Here is a 20,749-nt window from a genome sequence, read left to right on the forward strand (position 1 = left end):
AATAACTATTGGTTGAGGTATTTATAAACTCATAATATACTTTTAAAAAAATCACGTTTTAATAAATTTCTAGAATTAAATTAGAACAGCTGATTCAAAATAGCCTAAAAAATCTTAATAATAATAATTACGCTTCACAGCAAGAAGAAATGTACCATATGTACCCGCACAAAGTCGATATTGTGTTGCCTACCGTTCGACTCAATGGCTAGGGTTGTAACTACCTTTAATAATTATTACCAAACTAATAAACCGAGTGATGCGAAATAACCATAATTCTTTTAGAGTGTGATAAAATGATCAGGCAGGTATTTTCTTTAATCCTCTGAATTCTCGGTTACTAAATTGTATCGTTGAAATTATTCTTAATCGCGTAAATTTAATAAATAATCATATGGAAAACACTTTTCATTTGTTTTTTTACTTTCACGCCCAACTACTATACAATAATTACGTTGTTTCGGTATTTTGACGAGAAAACGCAGGAAACATCCGTTGTATCATTTTAGATAGATTGTATATTTTGTATCTGTATAATTGAAATCAAAGCTATGTATATGTTGTCTCCATTCTTTTCTTATCGGATTGTTGATCCCAATGCGAATGCGTCACTTAAATTTTATAAAAGACAATTAAGAACATCAAAAATAAAGTGATACGTAAATATTTCACAGTGCAATATATTATGTAATTAATAATAATTATATATTTATGAAAAAATAATTACATCAGATTTAATAATAGCAATTGTTTTGAATGTACATAATATGAATAAATGATTACATCATAATAGTAATAATCACAATTGTTTTATTTCCCATTTGTTGCAACCCTAGCATATTTTCATGTAGCAGCAGAAGTACCTACACTGGCGGCGCGGCGGCATCGTGCGACATCAAAGGCATTGCCTTACTAGGTAAGTTTATAATGACTCATTTCTTTTATTATATAATTTACGTTTTACTTTTACAGAATCCGATTCAATGGATTATGAAGACGAGTCACACAACGCCATACGATAGTGATGATGAATGAACATTTCAATAAATGCATGCGTGTTTTTTTATGTTGTTTTGTAATTGTTAATTGTTTCTTAAATAAAGAAATAAACTAAATATTTAAATGATGATTTGTTATTTGCAACACAACTTTATATTTGAGATTCTTTACAAATGTATATTTAGTTTTGTATCATCAAATTTATAAATTTTATTCCATAGTTTTCAAAATTAAATGTAAATGACCATAAAAACATTAATAAAGTAAATCATTGATGTAAGGTCAGGGAACGTAATACATATATACATCTGACCATGTAGAAGCTAAGTCTTGTTGACTGCTGAAGTCTGTAAAGTTTTGTTGTCTGCTGAAGTCTGTACGCAATGAAAATGTCTGCCGTTTCGAAAATAAGTTTTTAAGACCCTAATAAATAAAATATATGAATGGCAGATCTGGTCAAATACTTTCAAAATTGTATTTTTTTCAGCACTTTCATAAGTGTCTGCCAGAATGTTATCCGCGTGATAATGGTCTGCCATTGTTATTTTCCGATAGTAATAATAATCTATTTTCAAATATCAAAATGGCAGACGTGGTCAAATGGTTTCAAAGTTCGCCAAAAATTTCCACCTGTCTTACCTAAGCGCGCGCCCCGTCCACCACTCTGGGCTTAGTGACTCCTCATCTCATGTATAGTAGGTATAGGGGAATCAACACACAAAAATCCAGGTCTGGTCAAATACATACAGGTAGCTTTGCGCTAGCTCTCTAGCTATTACTTCTTATGGAGAGAAAACGTAAACATGTACCACGGGCGAAGCCGGGGCGGACCGCTAGTAAATAATAAAATAATAAATAGTGTATTAGATTTGTTATTGTATCTTGTATACCTACGAATAATTATTCTTACGTCTTGTTGGGAAATGTTCAAATACCTACCTATTGAAATAATTTACTGTTACAAATCATTAGTGTTATTAGTTTTGAGTGAATAGGCATGGATCAGAAATTCAGAATATAATATGCTACTAACTACTCAAATACATACATGTTTACACAACAAACACCACTGACCTCTATAACTATAAGTTATAGAGGTCAGTGACCGTCAGTGACAAACACTATGGATACCTACGCTCGCGAATGCAAATTCGGTGATTTACTAATTATTGATACCTAGTCATTGAATTCGTTTTGAAATAGCCTGTACTTTGTAATTTTTAGTGTTATAGACATTTATAAAATGTGGTGCTCATTTTTTTGTAATAAATCATCCCGAACGCTATTGTATTTTCGTTGTTTTATTTCAAGTGAACACCTATACAATTTTGTCACGAGCCGCCTCTGGCCTCTGGGTGAAATAAACAAGTCAAATGATTTTTGTTCTAATTGTATTTTGGTAGTAGTTTGTTTAGAATTTACATTACCATTGTTTAATTTTTATTTTGTATTTGCAGTAAAATAAAAAGATGAAAAACTTCATTAGGTATATTGTACGACACCTCACTCTGAATCGCGCTAGCGAAATTTTTTCGTTACAGAGCACATATACAACTTTCGGACAATCTTCATTGAGGCCGGCCGGCAAATCGAGTATGTCGAGAAACTTCACTTATTCGATGGAGGTATTCTACCTTCCTTCCTCCACAGTTGTGGGACCCCGACGTGCATTGAACACGCAGCTTTCTGATACTAGTAGCTAAAATCAAAACCACAGATATGTCTGTGATCAAAACCATAATAATATTTTTACCTATTATTTTACTAAAAGTCGAGTGCATCGAAATCGTAAATATGTTTTTCACCTTCCTGGTTTTTTTTCCATAGTAAATAGTGTTTTTGATTTGTTGTTGTATGAATAATTATTCTTACTTGTTGGTTATGAAATGTATTTTGAAATAATTTACTTTTACAAATCATTAGTGATATTAGTTTTGAGTGAAAATGCTTGGATCAGCATAATATCATATTTGCTACTTCAAATACATGTTTTGATAAAAAAAAAACAATAGTGTAATGTAGGTAATAAAATAAAACTGCGTTTTATTGTAGGTAATCAATTTTGACATTATTTATTTCCCAAAATTACAATAAAATAGTTTACGCCAACAAATATAACTTTTATTTTTATAACAATCCTACTTCCTACTAATGCGAAAGTTTGTGAGGATGTGTATGTGTGTGTTTCACGCAAATACTACTGAACCGATTACAATGAAATTTAGCACACATATAGAACGTAACTTGGACACATTGAATAGGTTTTATCCCGGAAACCCCACGGGAACGGGAACTATACGGGTTTTTTTTTTGAAAATGCGGGCGGAAAGCTAATCGTTCATAATAATATAAACCGTAGCAGGTGGCGTTTTGAAGTTTTGTCTACCCATACAGAAAAATGAAAACCACAGGAGATTGCCCAAGTGACTATGGCACTTGGTATCGCAATCAAACTTATTGTGTCAAGATGAAATATAGCTCAATTTAAAGCTTGATGTTAGTACTTTTAGATATGATTAAAGTTTTTATGTAAATAAGCCGCAGTTCGCGACAATAAAAATAAAACAATAGTTTTATTCAACACCTCAAAAAACTACTTAATCGAGTTTAAACTAACGATGAACGTTAAGTTTTACATTTATTACATAGGTAATATTTTAATTTACAAGACAAATGTGAAAAGTAAATCGTAATTTAAACATTATTTCAAAATAACATCGAACAATGCATCGAACACATTCATTTGACATTTCAAATAGAAACTATGACATATGACGTTTGCAAGAGAGATAGATATAGGTATGTGTCAAAACAAAACTTTTACTTTTATTTCTATTTATTCGGTATAATTACAACTTAATAGTGATAAATATGATCATTATAAATACAAATAGGAATTAACAATATCACGAACACGTGACACAACTAGTATTTTACCGATTCCATACGTAGTCATACATGTTTCAAAAGAAAAACTTTTACTTTTACTATTATTTCAATTTATCCGGTTTAATTAAGACTTAATATTGATACATATGATCATTATAAATACAAATAGGAATTAACAATATAACGAATACGTGGCACAACTAAAATTTTACCGATACCACCCGTGGTCATTCTCCTTTGTGGGTCATTTGTAACAGGATGGCGGTTCTACAGCGAAAAAAGAAAAAAATGATGGTCAGAACGCTGATACCGGATACCTTAAGATACTGTAATATAAAATATTACTAGATTAGATAAAATATTATAGGTAGTATCTTCACCGTGTGTGACGCGCTTTACATTCACGCCATCTAGAGTTAAATCTTTATCATTTTTGTATACGTCTGTGTGTGTAAACGACCCTGTATGCAATGACAGATGTTAAAACGCATAATTTTACCGAATTGGGTGGATTTTAAGGCAATGATATAACATATTTCAATAAAATATAATATTCAGTAACCGCCATGACTATTCCTGGGTTTGATGACTATTCCAATTACGCAAAAACTCAAATAAACTAGAAATGTAGAATTCAGCGCCATCTAGCGGGATATTGGCTGGGAACAGATCGTTGCAATCACCTTAATATAGATTACTTCCTCTTTCTTACTCAATAATACAAAAACCAATAGTCCCGAAAAAAGGTTACCCATCTAAGTCCCCAAACCTAATAAAGTACCTTACCGAGTTTTTTATAATTAATCAACTTAGGGCCGATTTTTCAATGCTTTGATAAAACTTATTCGTCGAATAATGTATAAAACTACCATTTTAAAAACGTATTCTAATTGCCCGTATTTGACAGTTTACGTGACATCATCATCATCATCATCATCATCATCATCAGCCTTTCGATGTCCACTGCTGGACGTAGGCCTCTCCTAATGCACGCCACTGAGCCCGGTCGTTGGCTCTTTGCCGCCAGTTATGGCCTGCAACCTTGCGAACGTCGTCACTCCACCGTGTAGCAGGGCGTCCTACGCTACGTTTGCCGAGTCGCGGTCTCCACTCTAAGACATGTGTGCCCCAGCGGTTGTCCGTTCTGCGGCACATATGACCGGCCCACTGCCACTTCAGCTTGCTAATTCGTTGAGCTATGTCGGTTACTTTATCGTGTAATACTTTATTGGACGGATAAGTTTTATCCATGCATTGAAAAATCGGCCCTTAATAAGATAAGTTAATCTCATACTTATGCAGAGCAGCTCCAGGTGGAAAGGCAGCTAAGCAGTGCGCCAAAAGCGGTGATGCTCGTGAATCCTGACTACATAATTGTACAAGCACTTCATCACGAAGACCGCGGGAGTTCATGCCTTTCGATGCTATGTAGTCGGCTATTAGCTGAAAACATTATAAATAAGTTAAAAATATAAATCTCGTGTCACAATGTTTGTCCTCAATGGACTCCTAAACCACTTAACCGATTATAGTAAAATTCGTACACCATGTGCAGTTCGATCCAACTTGAGAGATAGGATAGTTTAAACATGTAGGTACCACGGGCGAAGCCAGGGCGGACCGCTAGTAAGTTAAAAATAGTTTTGTATTGTCTATATACTGTTGTGAAATAGGAATTGAAGATCTTCAATATAACTTGGACTAATCAAAATATCACGTGTAATCCTTATAACTTAACCAAAAATAATTATGTTCACGGAATAATTGCGTAGCAAACATTAAAAATATTTTTTTAAGTTATGTTGCATCACAATTGATATTGCAAATCAAAAAGTTTGAAAAAGAGCGTATGTGCCGTGCACATGGATTAGAAGTTCTTTGGCAAGATTCAAAGTTACTAAAATCGTCGCCTTACTCCATGACGTGACAGTATTGCCATGATGCGACCTTGAAATTTTACTCTCAATGCGCCTAAAGATGTCTCACTCTTAAAAATATGTAACTTTAAAACGTACCTTTTGTCTAGTTTCCTTCCCGGACGCGGATTCATCGCACCATCTCAATATCAACTTGAACACTGCAACAGCATCGTTGAAGTCTTGATCCCTAAAACAAATTCATAAATATAAGATTGTCTTTTTATGGAAATAAAATAAATCAATGATAAATAATTATATTATGGACTATAGGTTGTTGGTTTCAGATATTTTTTAAAGTGAAACTTCTTCAGGCGTGTTGAGAGTAAAATTTCAAGGTCGCGTCATAGAAATACCGTCACGTCATGGAAGACAACGATTTTGGTATATTTCAATTTTGCCAAAGAAGTTTCACTTCTGACACGTATGCTCAGCACACACGCTCTTTTTTTAATAAGCTGTTTGTTTTTTATTATACTTCTCGCTTTTATAAGTATGACAAGTGCATATCTTCTTCTTCTTATATATAAAAATGAATCGCAAAATGTGTTGGTAAGCGCATAACTCGAGAACGCCTGAACCGATTTCGATAATTCTTTTTTTATTATATTCCTTGAAGTACGAGGATGGTTTATATGTAGAGAAAACGTAAATATGTACCACGGGCGAAGCCGGGGCGGACCGCTAGTAAATAATATTTTTATAGTTCTTTTTTACATTTAGATATCTGGTCACATGCATCTAATTTCAAATGAGAATGTAATTCACTAATTCTACGAGTATACTAACCTCACAGCAGCTTTAGACAAAATAGGCTTGGTAATGGGGTGTTTTCTCGGCGAAAGCTGTCCACCATCAGCGAAGTAGACCGAGCTGAACTTGGAGAACGCGAACTGGTGCAGGTCTTTTGGCAGCTGGATGCGTTCGTCTTCTGAGTAGACGTCTGTTATCTGGGGATTTGAGAATGTTTGTAATACAGGGTCTTCACTTTTCATTGTACAATTTACTTTATTTTGTAAAACTTGTTTAGTTCGTCTTTTTCAATATATTATGTATTAATGTATATACATATTTTAGTCAATGACAAACGTGTTAAAAATAAAAGTTACACGCATATTGTGTATTATTTCTTGTATTTAATATCTTTAAAATTGGATTTTTTTCAAAACATGGAAATGTAATATCAAGTAAGATATCGCATTCTGCTTTCGAATCTGACACTTTTTGTTTGTGCAGCCTTTATATACAGGGTGTAATCGTTAAGTGTGCACAGGATTGGATATTTTCTGTTTTATTTTTTAAAAGTTATTATTATTGTCATTTTTCTCATTAGGTAAAGGGCTTTCGATATCAGTTTAAAGTTTTTTGATATCTGCAATAGTTACGGAATAATCGCCTGTGCACACTTAACGATTACACCCTGTATAAGTATTTAAACGTCATATTGCACGTATCATAATATGAATTTTGTTCAACAAAATAACTGTACCTTAGTAATATTCCTCTCAGTATGCGGCGGTTGCCACTCATCAATCTTGGACAGGATGAAGGCCAGTTCAGCTGGAACTTCCAGCACTTGTAGACTTTCTGCCTTTGCTTTTTGTTCTGCTGCGCGGCGTCTGTAATGTTTTAATGATAACTTAATGATAATTCTTGCTCGATGGACCAAATAGTCACATTTATTAGTATTTTATATTTTGTAAAAAATTTAAAGATATATTGATATAAATACTGTAGGAGCGAGCACGAACAACATTTATTTAATTATTGAAACAAATTTTCTCTAGACCAAGTTAGATCCCAACCACAAACTACACCCTGAATACCACCTCTATCAATAACATCACTCACTTAGCAGCAGCCTGTTGTGCCTCCAGGCGTCTCTTCATCTGCTGCTTCATAGCCGCAACCCGTTTCCTCGCCTGTCGTCCCCTCACTAGCGCCTGGACCCGGACCACACCACGTCTTGCTGTGAGGAAGGTTGCTCGGTCCCGGGATCCTTTCCACCAGGATTGGATCCGGATGGCCGAGTGGCGCATTTGGTGGTAGCGCTTTCTGGAATGGTATATTTGTGTTAATTAGGTAAATCTATGCTTTGGGAAATCGTTCTCTTATATGAACTGCCTGTTACAACTGTCAAATCCTGAAAGTTAACAAAGGCGTAGTTGGGATAATTTAAACAGAGCATTAATACAACATTTTAAAATGTGCCGATAAAAGCATTCAAATTAATTGAAATTTTATGGTATATTGCAGATGTTGAGTTGCAGATGTACATCTGAGTATTGTTATTAAGTTTTAGTTAAAAGGTTCAAAATTGAAAATAATAATCAGGTTCTTTAACCAATTTGGTAACATGTAACCACATAAGAAAACACTTCCTTTTTAGTTACATACCTAGCAAGATATCCCCTCACATGCGCCTGTAATGTGGTAGCAGCGGCTCTGAGCTTATCAGCTCGAGCCCTTTCTAGCGCTCTGTGTAGGGCTTCGCGGATGAACACGCGGGCTGCACCTAGTTGGAAGTCTGCCCCCACTAGATGAGATAAAATGCTTTATGTTAGGAAAATATGGGTAAGCTCGTTTTGGAATTGCTTAGGGATTTTTATTTGTAGAAATAGAAATATTTTTCTTTGGTTGTTATAATGTTAAGTTAAATAATGTGGTTTTTTTGGTAAACACTATCCTACAGTATTTTTTTTTTCTTGAGATTGGCACGTTCAGGCCGTTATCGAAGTATTTTAACCTTATGTTAATGTTGTATCACTTACTCAAAAACATTGCTTTGTAATTATAAGTTTTCTTTTTAAATCTTTTCCAACTAAACCTTTTCACTTTCGTCTCTTTTTCATCCACTTTTTTCGACACATTCTTTTCCTTTTCCTCAATCTTTTTTGACACTTTAACATCATTTTCATCCAAATTTTTAGATACTGTACTATCATTTTCTTCTAAAACTTTCGACACTGAACTATTATTTTCGTCCAATACTTTCGACACTGAACTATAATTTTCGTCCAATACTTTCGACACTGTACTATAATTTTCATCTAGATCATTCGATAAAATACTACAGTTATCACCAAATTCTTTCGATAATGTACTATAATTTTCGCTAAATCCTTTCGACACAGTGCTGTAATTGTCGTCAAATTCCTCAGAGACTAAACTAAAATTATCATCAATTTCTCCCGAAACTATGCTATAATTTTCGTCCATTTTTGGACGCGGGTTTTCACAAACTATTCAAGTTTGAACGATAATGTTATAGACGGCTTATCATGTCTTAATTAAAATGGTAATTATTATGTCGTTAAATTGCATTTAGATTTTGATAAGGTCTAACGGAGATCTATGATTATGGTTTTGGCTTATCATCCCTGGAAATAGCGGTTCTTTCGATTTCGTTTTAGTCATATTTTAATGAATCATTGATATCGATAGGTGTTCCAATACTTTTTTATGTATTTTAAAAATGCACCCTTTTGCACGTGCATGGTAAAAATAATGCTTTAATTATAATTCAAAACTAAACAATTAAATAAAACAGGTGTCAATTGAATTCTCTTTGCACCTAGGTTGATGGTTAATATGTTTTGATTGAAATAACAATGTTTTAATTATTTTGTAATAAAAAGGTTACAATAATTTTATATTAAGAATGTATAAGTGATAAAAAAAATGTACATACCAGCGCCTGTAGGTGGCATTTCAACGAGGATTGAGTTGCAAATCTCGCGGTACGGCGTTGAGCGCGCCGGCATCGATTTCAAAAGGTACCTGAAAATACAAGTTTAATTAGGTTTATTTTGCGAGATTATTAGTATTGATGTTATTTAACAAAAGATAAGTTAAAAAGCCAAATTGTAAAAAAATGTGTATGGGCATTTCTCTGCTAAATGGAAAATCCCTGTCCCAAGCAAATTTTATTAGAATAAGTTCTATCATTTCTATTTTTTTAGGATTAATATGAACATAAATGTGGTATTCTTGGTTCACAATTGCTCATTATGTAATTTAATATAATAATTTTCGAGAAAAAAAATGTTATACATCTCAAAAACCACTCCCCTGGTATGTCCCTTTTCCAGAATTAGAAGTATTGATACCTATATATATTTAATACTTGTCAATTCGTTACTAAATAATAATAATATGTAATTGCATAAGACTGTGGCATATTTTAAATTACAAATTACATGTCTATAATAAAAAAAATATTGAAAAAATTGTTTACGAAGTTTGTCCTCAAATTTTTAAAACACTACCCTGGTAACATTTGAAAACGGCGCGAAAATCACTTAGGTTATTAGTCCAAAACATTTCAACCGTGAAATGGAACGCAAACGGTGTAAAGTTTGTTCGGTTTTCAATGTAAATAGACAGCCGCTATCTTGTCAGTAGCACCACTGTGTTTGGATGTGAACAACGCGTCGCGGCCGTTGGTACGAACACTCCACTGGTGAGCATTTGTCTTCATATTTTAAGAGTTTTAATTAAGATAATTTGTTTAAATTACTTTACTAGCAATCATGTCTGCACATCTGTGTTATAAATGTGATATGTTTTAATGATTTTGAGTTATTTGGTTTTCAAGTTAAAAAAACATTCCCCTGGTCAACATCCCCCTGTCATTTATATGCACAGGGGAGTGTTCCTTACCTCGGGGGAATGTTTTTTAAGTTTTGTAAAGACTTCATTGCTGGATAGCGCATCAATTTTCCTCAGCGTTAATAATATGTACCAAATAAATAAATAAATAATATAATTATCGTTCTTTTTCGTAGGTTATAGCTCAAAATGCCACCTAAAATGAAGCCACCCAAAACAAGAGAAGAAATATTAGAACAAAAACGAATAGCTGAACGATTGAGATATCAACGACTTAAGAATGACCCTCAAAAACAAGAAGAAAGGCGTCTTTCAGAATATCCATAGTCATTTTTTTAATTGCATCATCGTCAACTGTAAATAGAGTGATTGAAGGACACCTTTGACACACAGAGTCTATAATAGATTCCATACTATCGATATCTCCTCCTGCAGCAACGACAGCATCAGCAGATCTTTTGCACGTGGCGCCAATACCATCTGTGGCACTCTTGCTATGGCCACTCTCTGAAAAATTCCAGGAGAACTTTTCTACATTTGGAACCTCCACATGTAGCCTCGAAGTCACAATATGGAACAACATTTTATTTCGATACTGTGTAACGGGTCCGACGCTCACAAAATGAATGCCGGTAATATGCGATGGTAAAACTTTACCATCGCATATTAAAATAGGATTTTAAGGCATTTTTAGTGTGTAAGTGTGTAAACTACCACAGTATGAAGGCTCAGCTGAAGTCTAGAACCTCCAAAATGATAGGCCTGTATCTTCACAGACTCCGATTCCTGTCGAAATCCCGCTATCTCAAATCTCACGGACATGACTGCATTACAGAGACTATCCTTTTAAGACCGATTGAAAATACTAAGACTGATCTTGATAATACTGCGGAGCCTAGTACAAGCGTCCTTCAGCAAACTTATTATAACAGTGGTGATTATGTTTTAGTTAAGTTTATTGTCGGGAACAGGGAATATCGCTATGCTGCGGTTGTTAATAAAGTAGATGATGAGGACGGCGAACTAACAGTGACTTTTCTGAAAATTTGTGATAACAAGGGCTACAAGTTTAGAATAGATGAGAATGAAATTGGAAAAGTTCCTGATCCGAACGTGACTGTTAAAGGAAGTAGATTATTTTATAGTTTTCCAAAATTGGTACATGTCTTTGAGAAATAAGAGATGTTTCCCTGAAAGATAAAATTGATTTTTAGTGGTATACTGTGCCAGCAATGATAATTATTTCAAGTTACCTGAAAAGTATAAATGTTTCTTAATTGTAAGCCAAAAAAGTTTATTGTGATGAGGTAATATTTTTGTTTTTATTTTATTTAACGTTCTAAGAGCTGACTTATGTCAAATAATCAGTATTTTAGAAAGACTAAAAGTAAGAAGTTGATTTTGTTCAGTTTATAACAAATGTTATAAAAATGTCTCTATTTTGTAAGTGAATTTAGTTTTGATCTCGTTGATTATTTAAGTAATAATTACACATTGTAAGAGCTAATAAAAATAAAGATTTGATTATTTAAACATACAAAAATATTAGTTTTAGTTCATAAAAACATTCCCCTGGTTAGTCGCAACATTACCCTGTCACGATTTTGCACAAAACCGCTCATAACTCAAAAACAAAGAAAAAAATGTGTGTGTTTCTTTAATATATATTTTTGATATACTATTACCTTGCTTTGTATTGACAAACATTCTCAACATTTGATAAATTTTGGTTAGGACAGTCTTGTTTGAACGAGTTTCCAAATAGCAGAGAAACACCCGTATATTCCCAAATTTGGGTCAAATTAAAATTATCTCTAATAGTAAATAAAGAATATGATTGAAATAAGTTAAATAAAATCAAACGTATCTTTTATGAAGTAGCTAGTAGTTATACTTTTGTCGACATTTCAAAGCACATGTGTTTCTGGATCCTACTAACCTATATCTCTCCACGAACGCCTGGAACGGGATCCTAATGGGATATCCCATTTGCCGCATCTTGATAGTATCCAGCATCCCGGTATATCTCAATTGTGTGAGCACACACGGCATGTCAAAGCGCATAGATTTGTCAGTGTTCGGTTTGATGCAGCGGACAAACCAGGGGTTGCAACGTGACATCGATTCTACCAGCTGTTGTAGACTGTCTGAGAACCTGGGGAGCGGGATAAATAGCTGGATAAATATACCAATGGACTTGATTGTTTCTTGAGTTTCTTTCAATATATAATAAAATACCGGATAACTTTAAGGATCTCCCAGTAAATATATTTAAGAAGAAACTGACGAAATGGTTAATGGAGAAACAATTTTATGATATTCAAGAACTTATTACATTGCGGAATCTGTGACAAGGAAGAATTAGTGACGTTTAACAATAGTGATTAGTGACGCGAAGAATTTGTGTAGTGTTGGTGTAGTGTAATTTAACTTATTTCCATTTAAATATTTGCACACCCAGAAAGTGGGTAGAATGTATTAGCGCGTTAACATTGTAATAACACCTTTTTTGTAACTACATTCTTGTAAATAAATGAAATTTGAATTTGAATTTGAATTTGAGAAATACGTGGAAAAGAAACTGCACTTTTTTGTTTTAGTGTGCATTGCAGTAAAAAAGAGCTTCATTTGTCATATAAAAATAAAAAAATAAATAATTATCAAGCTGGTCGTTATTGAGACTTTTTTATTAGGCATTTATTTCAGAAACAATATTTTATATTGGTTTTGGATACAATATGACTTCTATCCTTTTGTAAAACAGGATAAAACTTTGTATATGACTTGGCCTTTTAAATATTGTACATATTATAAATTATTACAGGAAACCGCAGAATCCTGAAAAACATTTTATTTAATTGATATTATAATTACAAATTAAAAAAAAGATGTGTGGCACTCGGGGACTGCCGCGGTAAAGCTATTGCATGCTATGCCTTCAAGCCACACCTCCGCGCCCGTCGGAGTGGGGAGCGTGAGGTTTTTTCGTTACGGAATTTCTGGATTCAGTCCCCGCGCTCAAGGCCCGCGATAGAAGCTATGCAATAGCTTAATAAATCGTTTATTTGCAAGTCAACATGGTATACACAATGATATTATATATAGAAACAAGGGTATACATAGGTGTTAAGATACATTATTACAGCATGTTTAGCCGTCACTCAACGGCATGCAAATTACTTAAATATTCATTTTATATGTCACATCTTTCTCATATTTTATTAAAATCATGTAATTTGTTATTCATTAATATTTCACAACTCATTCATATACTGTTTAATGTTACCTAGCAGCAACAGTAGGCGTCCTCGGCTTCATAGTAACAAAGCGACCATTGGCACCCCTGGGCAGGGTTTTATTGGCATCATGATGAGCTCTCAACTGCGCAGACATTTCCGCAACTAAGGGTACTTCGCTACTACACAGCAGTTCCAGGACATCACCTCGGAGAGCGTCCCGGTTCTTGTCCAGGAAACCTTCTACGTTGTACCATACTTGCCCGGCGTAGTGTTTCACCTGGAGGGTATTAAAATAATTATTGAATGATTAATGCGTATCATAATTTTGAACAGATTTTGACTATCTTATTTGGTAAAACGTTTCTCTTTGAATGAAATTGTTACAACTTTTATATGGCAATTTTAAATATTTTTTTTACATAATATGTACTCTAATTTAAAGTTTTAAACTACTTGATAGACTGTAAAAATAAAATTCTCGCACTTCACTTGCAAAACACTAGTGAAATGAAAATTTTATTTTTATAATCTAACTAGCAATCACTTTCCCGCTTTGTAGAAAATTTTACAGATTAGGTATATACTAGACCCTTCTTCAAGAAACACTCTATCTTTTAAAATAACCTCATCAGAACATTTTGCGTAATTTTAAAGATCTAAGCATACAGGAACACCTGACCCTTGACCTTGACCGCCTCCTTGGTACAGTGGTTGACGCGTGAGCGTAGAACCGAGGGGTCCTGGGTTCGATTCCCAGTGGAGACGAAGAAAAAAAAATGTCTCGGTCTGGCAGGACACAGAAGGCTGATCACCTACTTGTCCCTAAAGAAAATCGCACAGTGAAACAGATGTATGAATAATGCATCTGCCCCTTACCCCACTACGGGGACACGGGACTTCACTTTAAGCATACAGGAACACAGTCGGTGCAAAGCGACTTTGTTTTATAGTATGTAGTGACAGTAAAATTAAACAATGTTCTAAATGTAAGTAGAACTTTACCCCAAACTCATTAGCGCCCAACCGTGGCCTCGAATACAATTCATTTAGCGCATGGTTATAGTGGCACTTCTCCAAGAAAGACGCGTCTGACGCTCGGGGGAAGTTGCTCTCGTCGTCCAGTAGGTGTAGAATGCCTACCGGCTTCTTGCTTAGGAGTTGGATTACTGGAATTAATGTTGATTTGTTAATTTATATTGATTGTTATTTTTAGCGAAATTAAATCTCAATTCTCACTTTCATTAATTAAAAGGAATTTTTTATAGTATAGTTCTATTCTATATTCAAAAAATATAGAGGTGTCCTCTAGTATTGAAAATTTATATCCTGATTTTTATTTCATTTTCCTATTCTGGTAAAGTAATATCATTTAAATTTAGCAAATTATCTTTGTTTAGAAATTACGTTTTTTCACAGTAAAAACTTACCCGGTGAATTGTCATTCCAAGTGAGCTGTGACCATTCCAGTCTCTCCTTCTGATATTCTTGTTGCTCCAACTTAAATATATGCTTATTGAAATAATGCTGCAGCGTTTCGTTCGCGTAGTTTATACACAGCTGCTCGAACGAATTCTCTTCCAAGTCTTCGAATCCGAAGATATCCAGGAGAGATATTCTGTGCGCGTCGTGCAAGCCACCGCGGTGGACTATCGAGTTTATTCTCAGTACTAGCCAGTTAAATAGCGACGAGTACAGCGCTTTAGCAAACGCGTCTCTTGCGTCCAGCGCCTGGTCTATCGGTAGCGGAGATCGCATTCTTTCAGCCCGTGCCGCCGTTACTCTAGTAGTTAAAGCTCTAGCCAATTCCTCAGCCGGTAGTTTCAACAAATGCGCTGCCCAACGGACTTCAGCGCCACCACCTAGCTGAACTCCCTCTTGTCCGTGACGGAGCTGTCTTCGATGGAAGTAAACATTCCCTAAATGTAGCACGGCTGCTAGTACTTTTATTATGTCTTCGCGTTCCGCGTCACCGATACCCAGTACTTGCATAGCACCGCATAGTGCTGACCAATCAGCGCCCGCCCCGGCCCCATTAGAATCTCCTCCTTGATTCAAGTAGAAGTAATGCTCAGCTGTTAAAAGACCTCTCGCTTTTCTCTGTTCCTCGTCCAATCCAGCTAGCAATTCATAAAATACATGATAATTTCTTTCCCCAGGCGACTGGGTGACTATACGAGATTTCTCTAATAAATAATGAGCAACACGGGCGCCTGCTAAGGCGCCTTCCTTAAAGTATAATTCAAGCAATTTTCCGAAGCGACTAGAGTTGTGATTTTTTGGTGTCCGAGCGTTTCCGAACGCTTCTAACAATGGCGCGGCTTCTAATATCTGTTCAGAGACGGGAGCCCTTCCTAGGGGCGCCGGAGCGACCGCGGCTAGAAATTGTACAGCTAATTTCGTTGATTCTGTTTTGCCTGCGCCAGATTCCCCAGATATTAATATGGCTTGTGGTTGGGGTAATGCAGCGCGGGCCGCGGCAGCTATGGCAAAAAGATGGGGCGGTAAATCACCCAGTGCTTCTGCCGCGTGATACCTGAAAAGCATAGTAATATTGCATAAATCTTCACATACTTTTCAAAGTAATGCACCAGTAACGGTTACACATTGAAATTTGACATTGCAATTATAACTAATTGGAAAACGTTACCTCATCGCATAATTACTGTTATGAGTGTTACGTATAGTCACGCAATGGTTACGAAGACTCAATTATTTAGACTTTTTGTTCGACTACAACTTAAAATTAATGATTCTATGGAATAGTTAACACTAATTACTGTAGAGACGGGTTCGTCTGTCTTACCGTCTGGCCGTTTGTAGTCCGTATAACGCGTCAACTGGTCGGTATGGGTTCACAGCCACCAGGATGGATCCGGCATATGTGTATATCAGGCCTTGTTCGTATCTGAGTTTCAAGTTCCAAAGGAGTGCAGCTTCGTGGAGGTCGTGTAGCCTGGTCATGTCGTCCACTCCTGTGGGACCGAGCTCTTCTCTTGGCCATACTGGATCACCTTCTTCTTCACCGTTACCCATTTGTAAAGCGAATGTTTGTGGCTGAAATGATTAGAGAAGCAAAATTATAAATACGCTTTTAGCGCTTTCTAATCCAAATGGTGATAGTTTGAGACAAATTATCATTATAATAGCCACTAAGTGAAATGCTTATCGTGAAATTTTAATAAATGGACGCTTTTCTGTTACTGTGTTGTTAATGTTAGAATTCCAATAACTCTGATCATTTAAACTCACATTAATTCAGTTTACTGAATATTAATGCAATATATGTAAATTTTATTACTTAGTGTTATTATTCGTTCGCAAATCTTGGATTCCAGATCTTTTAGTATTTGATAGAACAATTTTTAGTATAGATAAGGTTACTAAACAATACAATGAAGAAAAAGATAACAATTCCATTGACTAGCGTGTGCGAACTATTCAATGGGATGAGGAAGTAAGGAAAACCGCCAACCACACAACTTTACAAAGATAAAAATAATCACGTAAAAATGTAACCTGATTTACTTAACCACCATCATAAATGTTAAATCATAACGTATTAACAGCTCATACCGCTAAAACCAAAGATCGATGTCATTATAAAATTAACACTTTCATTATCCAAAAGTTCTACTTATGCAGCCAAGTGAGAAATGAGGACATTTATGACATAACTCATCACAATGATATCTCACCATCTGGGCATTTCGCTGTCGGGTTCATGTGTGTGGTTTAAATAATATTAATGTCTTGTGTCATGCGGTAAGCTACAGATTGAGAAGGGGCAGGTTTTAACCCAGATGAGGATAAATAGTAATCATTAAATGTAATGAATGGACAGAGATACTTGTAACTGCATTCTTGCAAATAAATGTATCCATACTAATATTATAAATGCGAAAGTAACTCTGTCTGTCTGTCTGTTACTCAATCACGCCTTAACTACAGAACCAATTTGCATGAAATTTGGTATCAAGTTATTTTGATACCCGAGAAAGGACATAGGCTACCTTTTATTGCGAAATATGTACCACGGGCGAAGCCGGGGCGGACCTCTAGTTATATATATATATTGTTTGAATTTGAATTTGAGAAGATGATTATCCTTATTACTAGGTTACTTTCTGTTTATGAGAATTATTACGAATTCCGGTCAGGAGTGTGTCTGGATTTAACATTTAAACCTCGCTAAGATAGGAAATGCTGACGACTAAATATACAAAACCATTCTATTCATATTGGTCCTTGAAAATTATGTGAAATGCGTCTGATATAGATACAGAAATGAAAACAACTACGTCAAAAAAAGTGTCTGTCAATAAGAATAAATTTGACTGCATAGAATTTGCTGAAGTTTTACCGAATTTTGATTGAAGTGAAACTTTTCCATTTGTCGCGATACTATCATCTACTACACGTCCAAATTGCGAGCAAAAATTCCTTTACAACATAACTTTGCAAGTCACCAGAGCATCGAGCCATACCAAAACACCAGATACCACACACCCGCTCAACCAGATAATTTGCAAACCAGACTCGACCGGCGATTACGTCGATACTGTTAAGTGACCCTCATTTTGATACATACATTATAGCATACGTAGATTTATGCTGTTTGTGACAGCTTGGAAGTATAGTTAGCCGATTTGGGCTTGTTCGTTACGTTCGCGTGAAGGAATTTCAGTGTCTGGATGGTTTAACAACGGTGTTTATGTCGGAATTAATGTTGATAGATTGGCAATAGGTATTAAGTGTTTTATGCATTCAAGCTCATTATTTGACTCATTAGAGAAACTTGACGCGATGGTTTATTCGTGAAAATAAAAATGGTTTAACAATTTTCTGTAAGAGATGTTTCGATTGTATAGATTAGTTAATATTCGATTGGTATTAATTGGTAATTAATCTTTAATAAAAATCCAATCGTATCAATGTTAAATCGTTTTCCAAATGGACTATTAATGGCCTGTTACCTAATTAACATCATGTGTCGTAGATCAGTAACATAATGACTATTTATAAGCATTGGTAAATCTTTTCGTATTAAAAATAATTCTGATTAAACATGGTGAAACATGTGCTGTATAACTAAATAAATTTTAATGAATACATATTGATTTTTATTAATTGATGACGATAAATGTCCGAATCTTATTTTCTACGCCCTGAAATCTAGACACGATTCCATATTTAATTCCATACAAACATTGAAATAGTTAAATTGGGGCAAAATCGAATATTTAAAATCTCGTAAATAATGATACAGATAAAATATTATTGGCTAAAATGTAATTTAAGACTTAAAAGAGTCAGCATCTACTTCATCTAATATTTGGAATCAGCAAAACACCCTAAAAATAAAATTAAACGGTATTTACATTATCCATCAAAACCTTCAAGCACAGATCCTTCAACGTCTTCATTTGCCGCCTTTTCTTGAACATTCTAGAAGGTGTCTTCAATATCGATACCATTTCCGTCACCTGTCTCCGCCTGTGCCTCTGTACGTCATGTATGGAATCCAAGGAACTTGGCGGAGTTGGCGCGAATCGCACGCGCATGTGATGGAGAGGAATGCTAATCGATGCTGGCGGGAATTCTTGGACACTTAGCTATTAAATACGTGAATATGAGCACGTAGTCGTGAGGAATTTTGTCCCAGTGTAGTAGACGAAATATAGGTGAGCTAGTTTGTTAAAGTTATGTTTAGTAAATTACAATAGTTGTTCAGTTGATTGCATTGTAGGTGGTTATCGTCTGAATACAACAGAACACTAAATCATATAAATGGACATTTATTCCTTGGAATGTAATCTAACATTTCCATAATATGCATTTCCACTTTTCAATTAATTTTGTCTTATAACATTCCTTTTCTTATTCATTTAAAAGTTATATGACAGAATCACATGCACCAAGCACACAGAATCACGTAAAACATCGTTCGTCTATTCGTTTCTCTTACTATCACTGACACTTATGTAATTACTTCAATTGTTAGAAATCTGCACTTAATTTGCACAAACGTTTTTCACTTGTTAGTCACAAATGCACTACACATACCTGATTAAAGACATAGACTGAAATGTTAGAACTGTTAGGATTAACGGACTTAGATACGGGGATGTTGTTTAGTGGCCATTTGCAAAGTGGGGCAATAAAAACAACAGTTTATAGCAGTGACAAGCGTAAAGACAAACACTGTGGTAGGCTTGACTTTAGTAACGACAACTTATGTGACCATTACCACTTCTAGAGAATGTATTTTCTTAAATGGGAAAAATGTGATCAAAATGTGTCTTAGTTTAGATGTAAACGGCATTGTAATGTATCCAGGAATTCGTGCCATGGATCAAAAACCTGTTATGATAATCATCTTTGCAGATTTTCGAACACGAGCTCAATTAGAATCTATCACCAAATATGCCATTAAGATTCCAAATACCAAATGACTAGATTTTAATCGTGATCAAACCTTTTTTATGTCAAATAGATTAAGGGTCAAGATGGCTCGTAAACTCACGTCTGAATAAATAAATATAAAACAGCTAATCAACACCATACGGCGTGCAGCATGCAAGTACCAGGGGAACATAAACTACTGACGACTCTCTATCGACATTCCGATGGTGGCCTTGCGTCCACGCCCTTTCTTCGCTAACGACCTACCTCTATGTGTTTATGGCTGCCTGGTACTTGACAATTGTGAGACTTCTTTAACTTTCTAAAAATTACCTTATTTTTTTTAATTTACCGATTGTAATAAATCTCAACTAACATAAAATTTATGTAAGTATTAAGTAATTATAAATAATGCTACGTAATTTATTTGAACAGCGTTTTTTTCTATGATTTTCACATTAATCTTAAAATTATTACTCGAAATGCGAGAGATATAATGTAATTTTATTTGCACAATGATTTTGTGTGAATTATTATGAAATGTAATAAAAAACATCCAAGTTGCTATTTTTAATTATGTAATTTTTCAAATGTATTTTATTTTAACTAGGTCTTTGTAGCCCTATAGATATACATAAATAATGTATGGGGAGATATTTAATGATGATATTAAATGAAAACAATTATAAAATA

At 34.7% G+C, this 20,749-nt stretch overlaps 1 protein-coding gene across 2 annotated transcripts in view; it reads right to left on the reverse strand.

The window, feature by feature from the left end:
* Myo10A (unconventional myosin 10A) overlaps window positions 1-20,749 on the reverse strand; it is a 107,296-nt gene that overhangs the window by 59,560 nt on the left and 26,987 nt on the right. Inside the window, exons 3-14 of one of the 2 annotated variants that reach the window (XM_089698462.1) lie at window positions 16,458-16,708; window positions 15,082-16,187; window positions 14,657-14,820; window positions 13,702-13,931; window positions 12,355-12,570; window positions 9,496-9,584; window positions 8,210-8,340; window positions 7,656-7,867; window positions 7,294-7,423; window positions 6,594-6,754; window positions 5,904-5,994; window positions 5,183-5,331 (exon numbers count right to left, since the gene is read on the reverse strand). In XM_089698462.1, coding sequence (XP_089554588.1) covers window positions 5,183-5,331; window positions 5,904-5,994; window positions 6,594-6,754; window positions 7,294-7,423; window positions 7,656-7,867; window positions 8,210-8,340; window positions 9,496-9,584; window positions 12,355-12,570; window positions 13,702-13,931; window positions 14,657-14,820; window positions 15,082-16,187; window positions 16,458-16,708 — 2,930 coding nt within the window. Of the gene's footprint in view, window positions 1-5,182; window positions 5,332-5,903; window positions 5,995-6,593; window positions 6,755-7,293; window positions 7,424-7,655; window positions 7,868-8,201; window positions 8,341-9,495; window positions 9,585-12,354; window positions 12,571-13,701; window positions 13,932-14,656; window positions 14,821-15,081; window positions 16,188-16,457; window positions 16,709-20,749 lie in introns of both variants that reach the window. The other variant, XM_089698461.1, reaches the window with a different exon arrangement.

The sequence above is a fragment of the Colias philodice genome, chromosome 8 (genome assembly GCF_061535455.1).
Source record: "Colias philodice isolate Cphi_HAF_F1 chromosome 8, ilColPhil1 Martin Lab GWU primary, whole genome shotgun sequence".
Taxonomy (NCBI): Eukaryota; Metazoa; Arthropoda; class Insecta; order Lepidoptera; family Pieridae; genus Colias; species Colias philodice.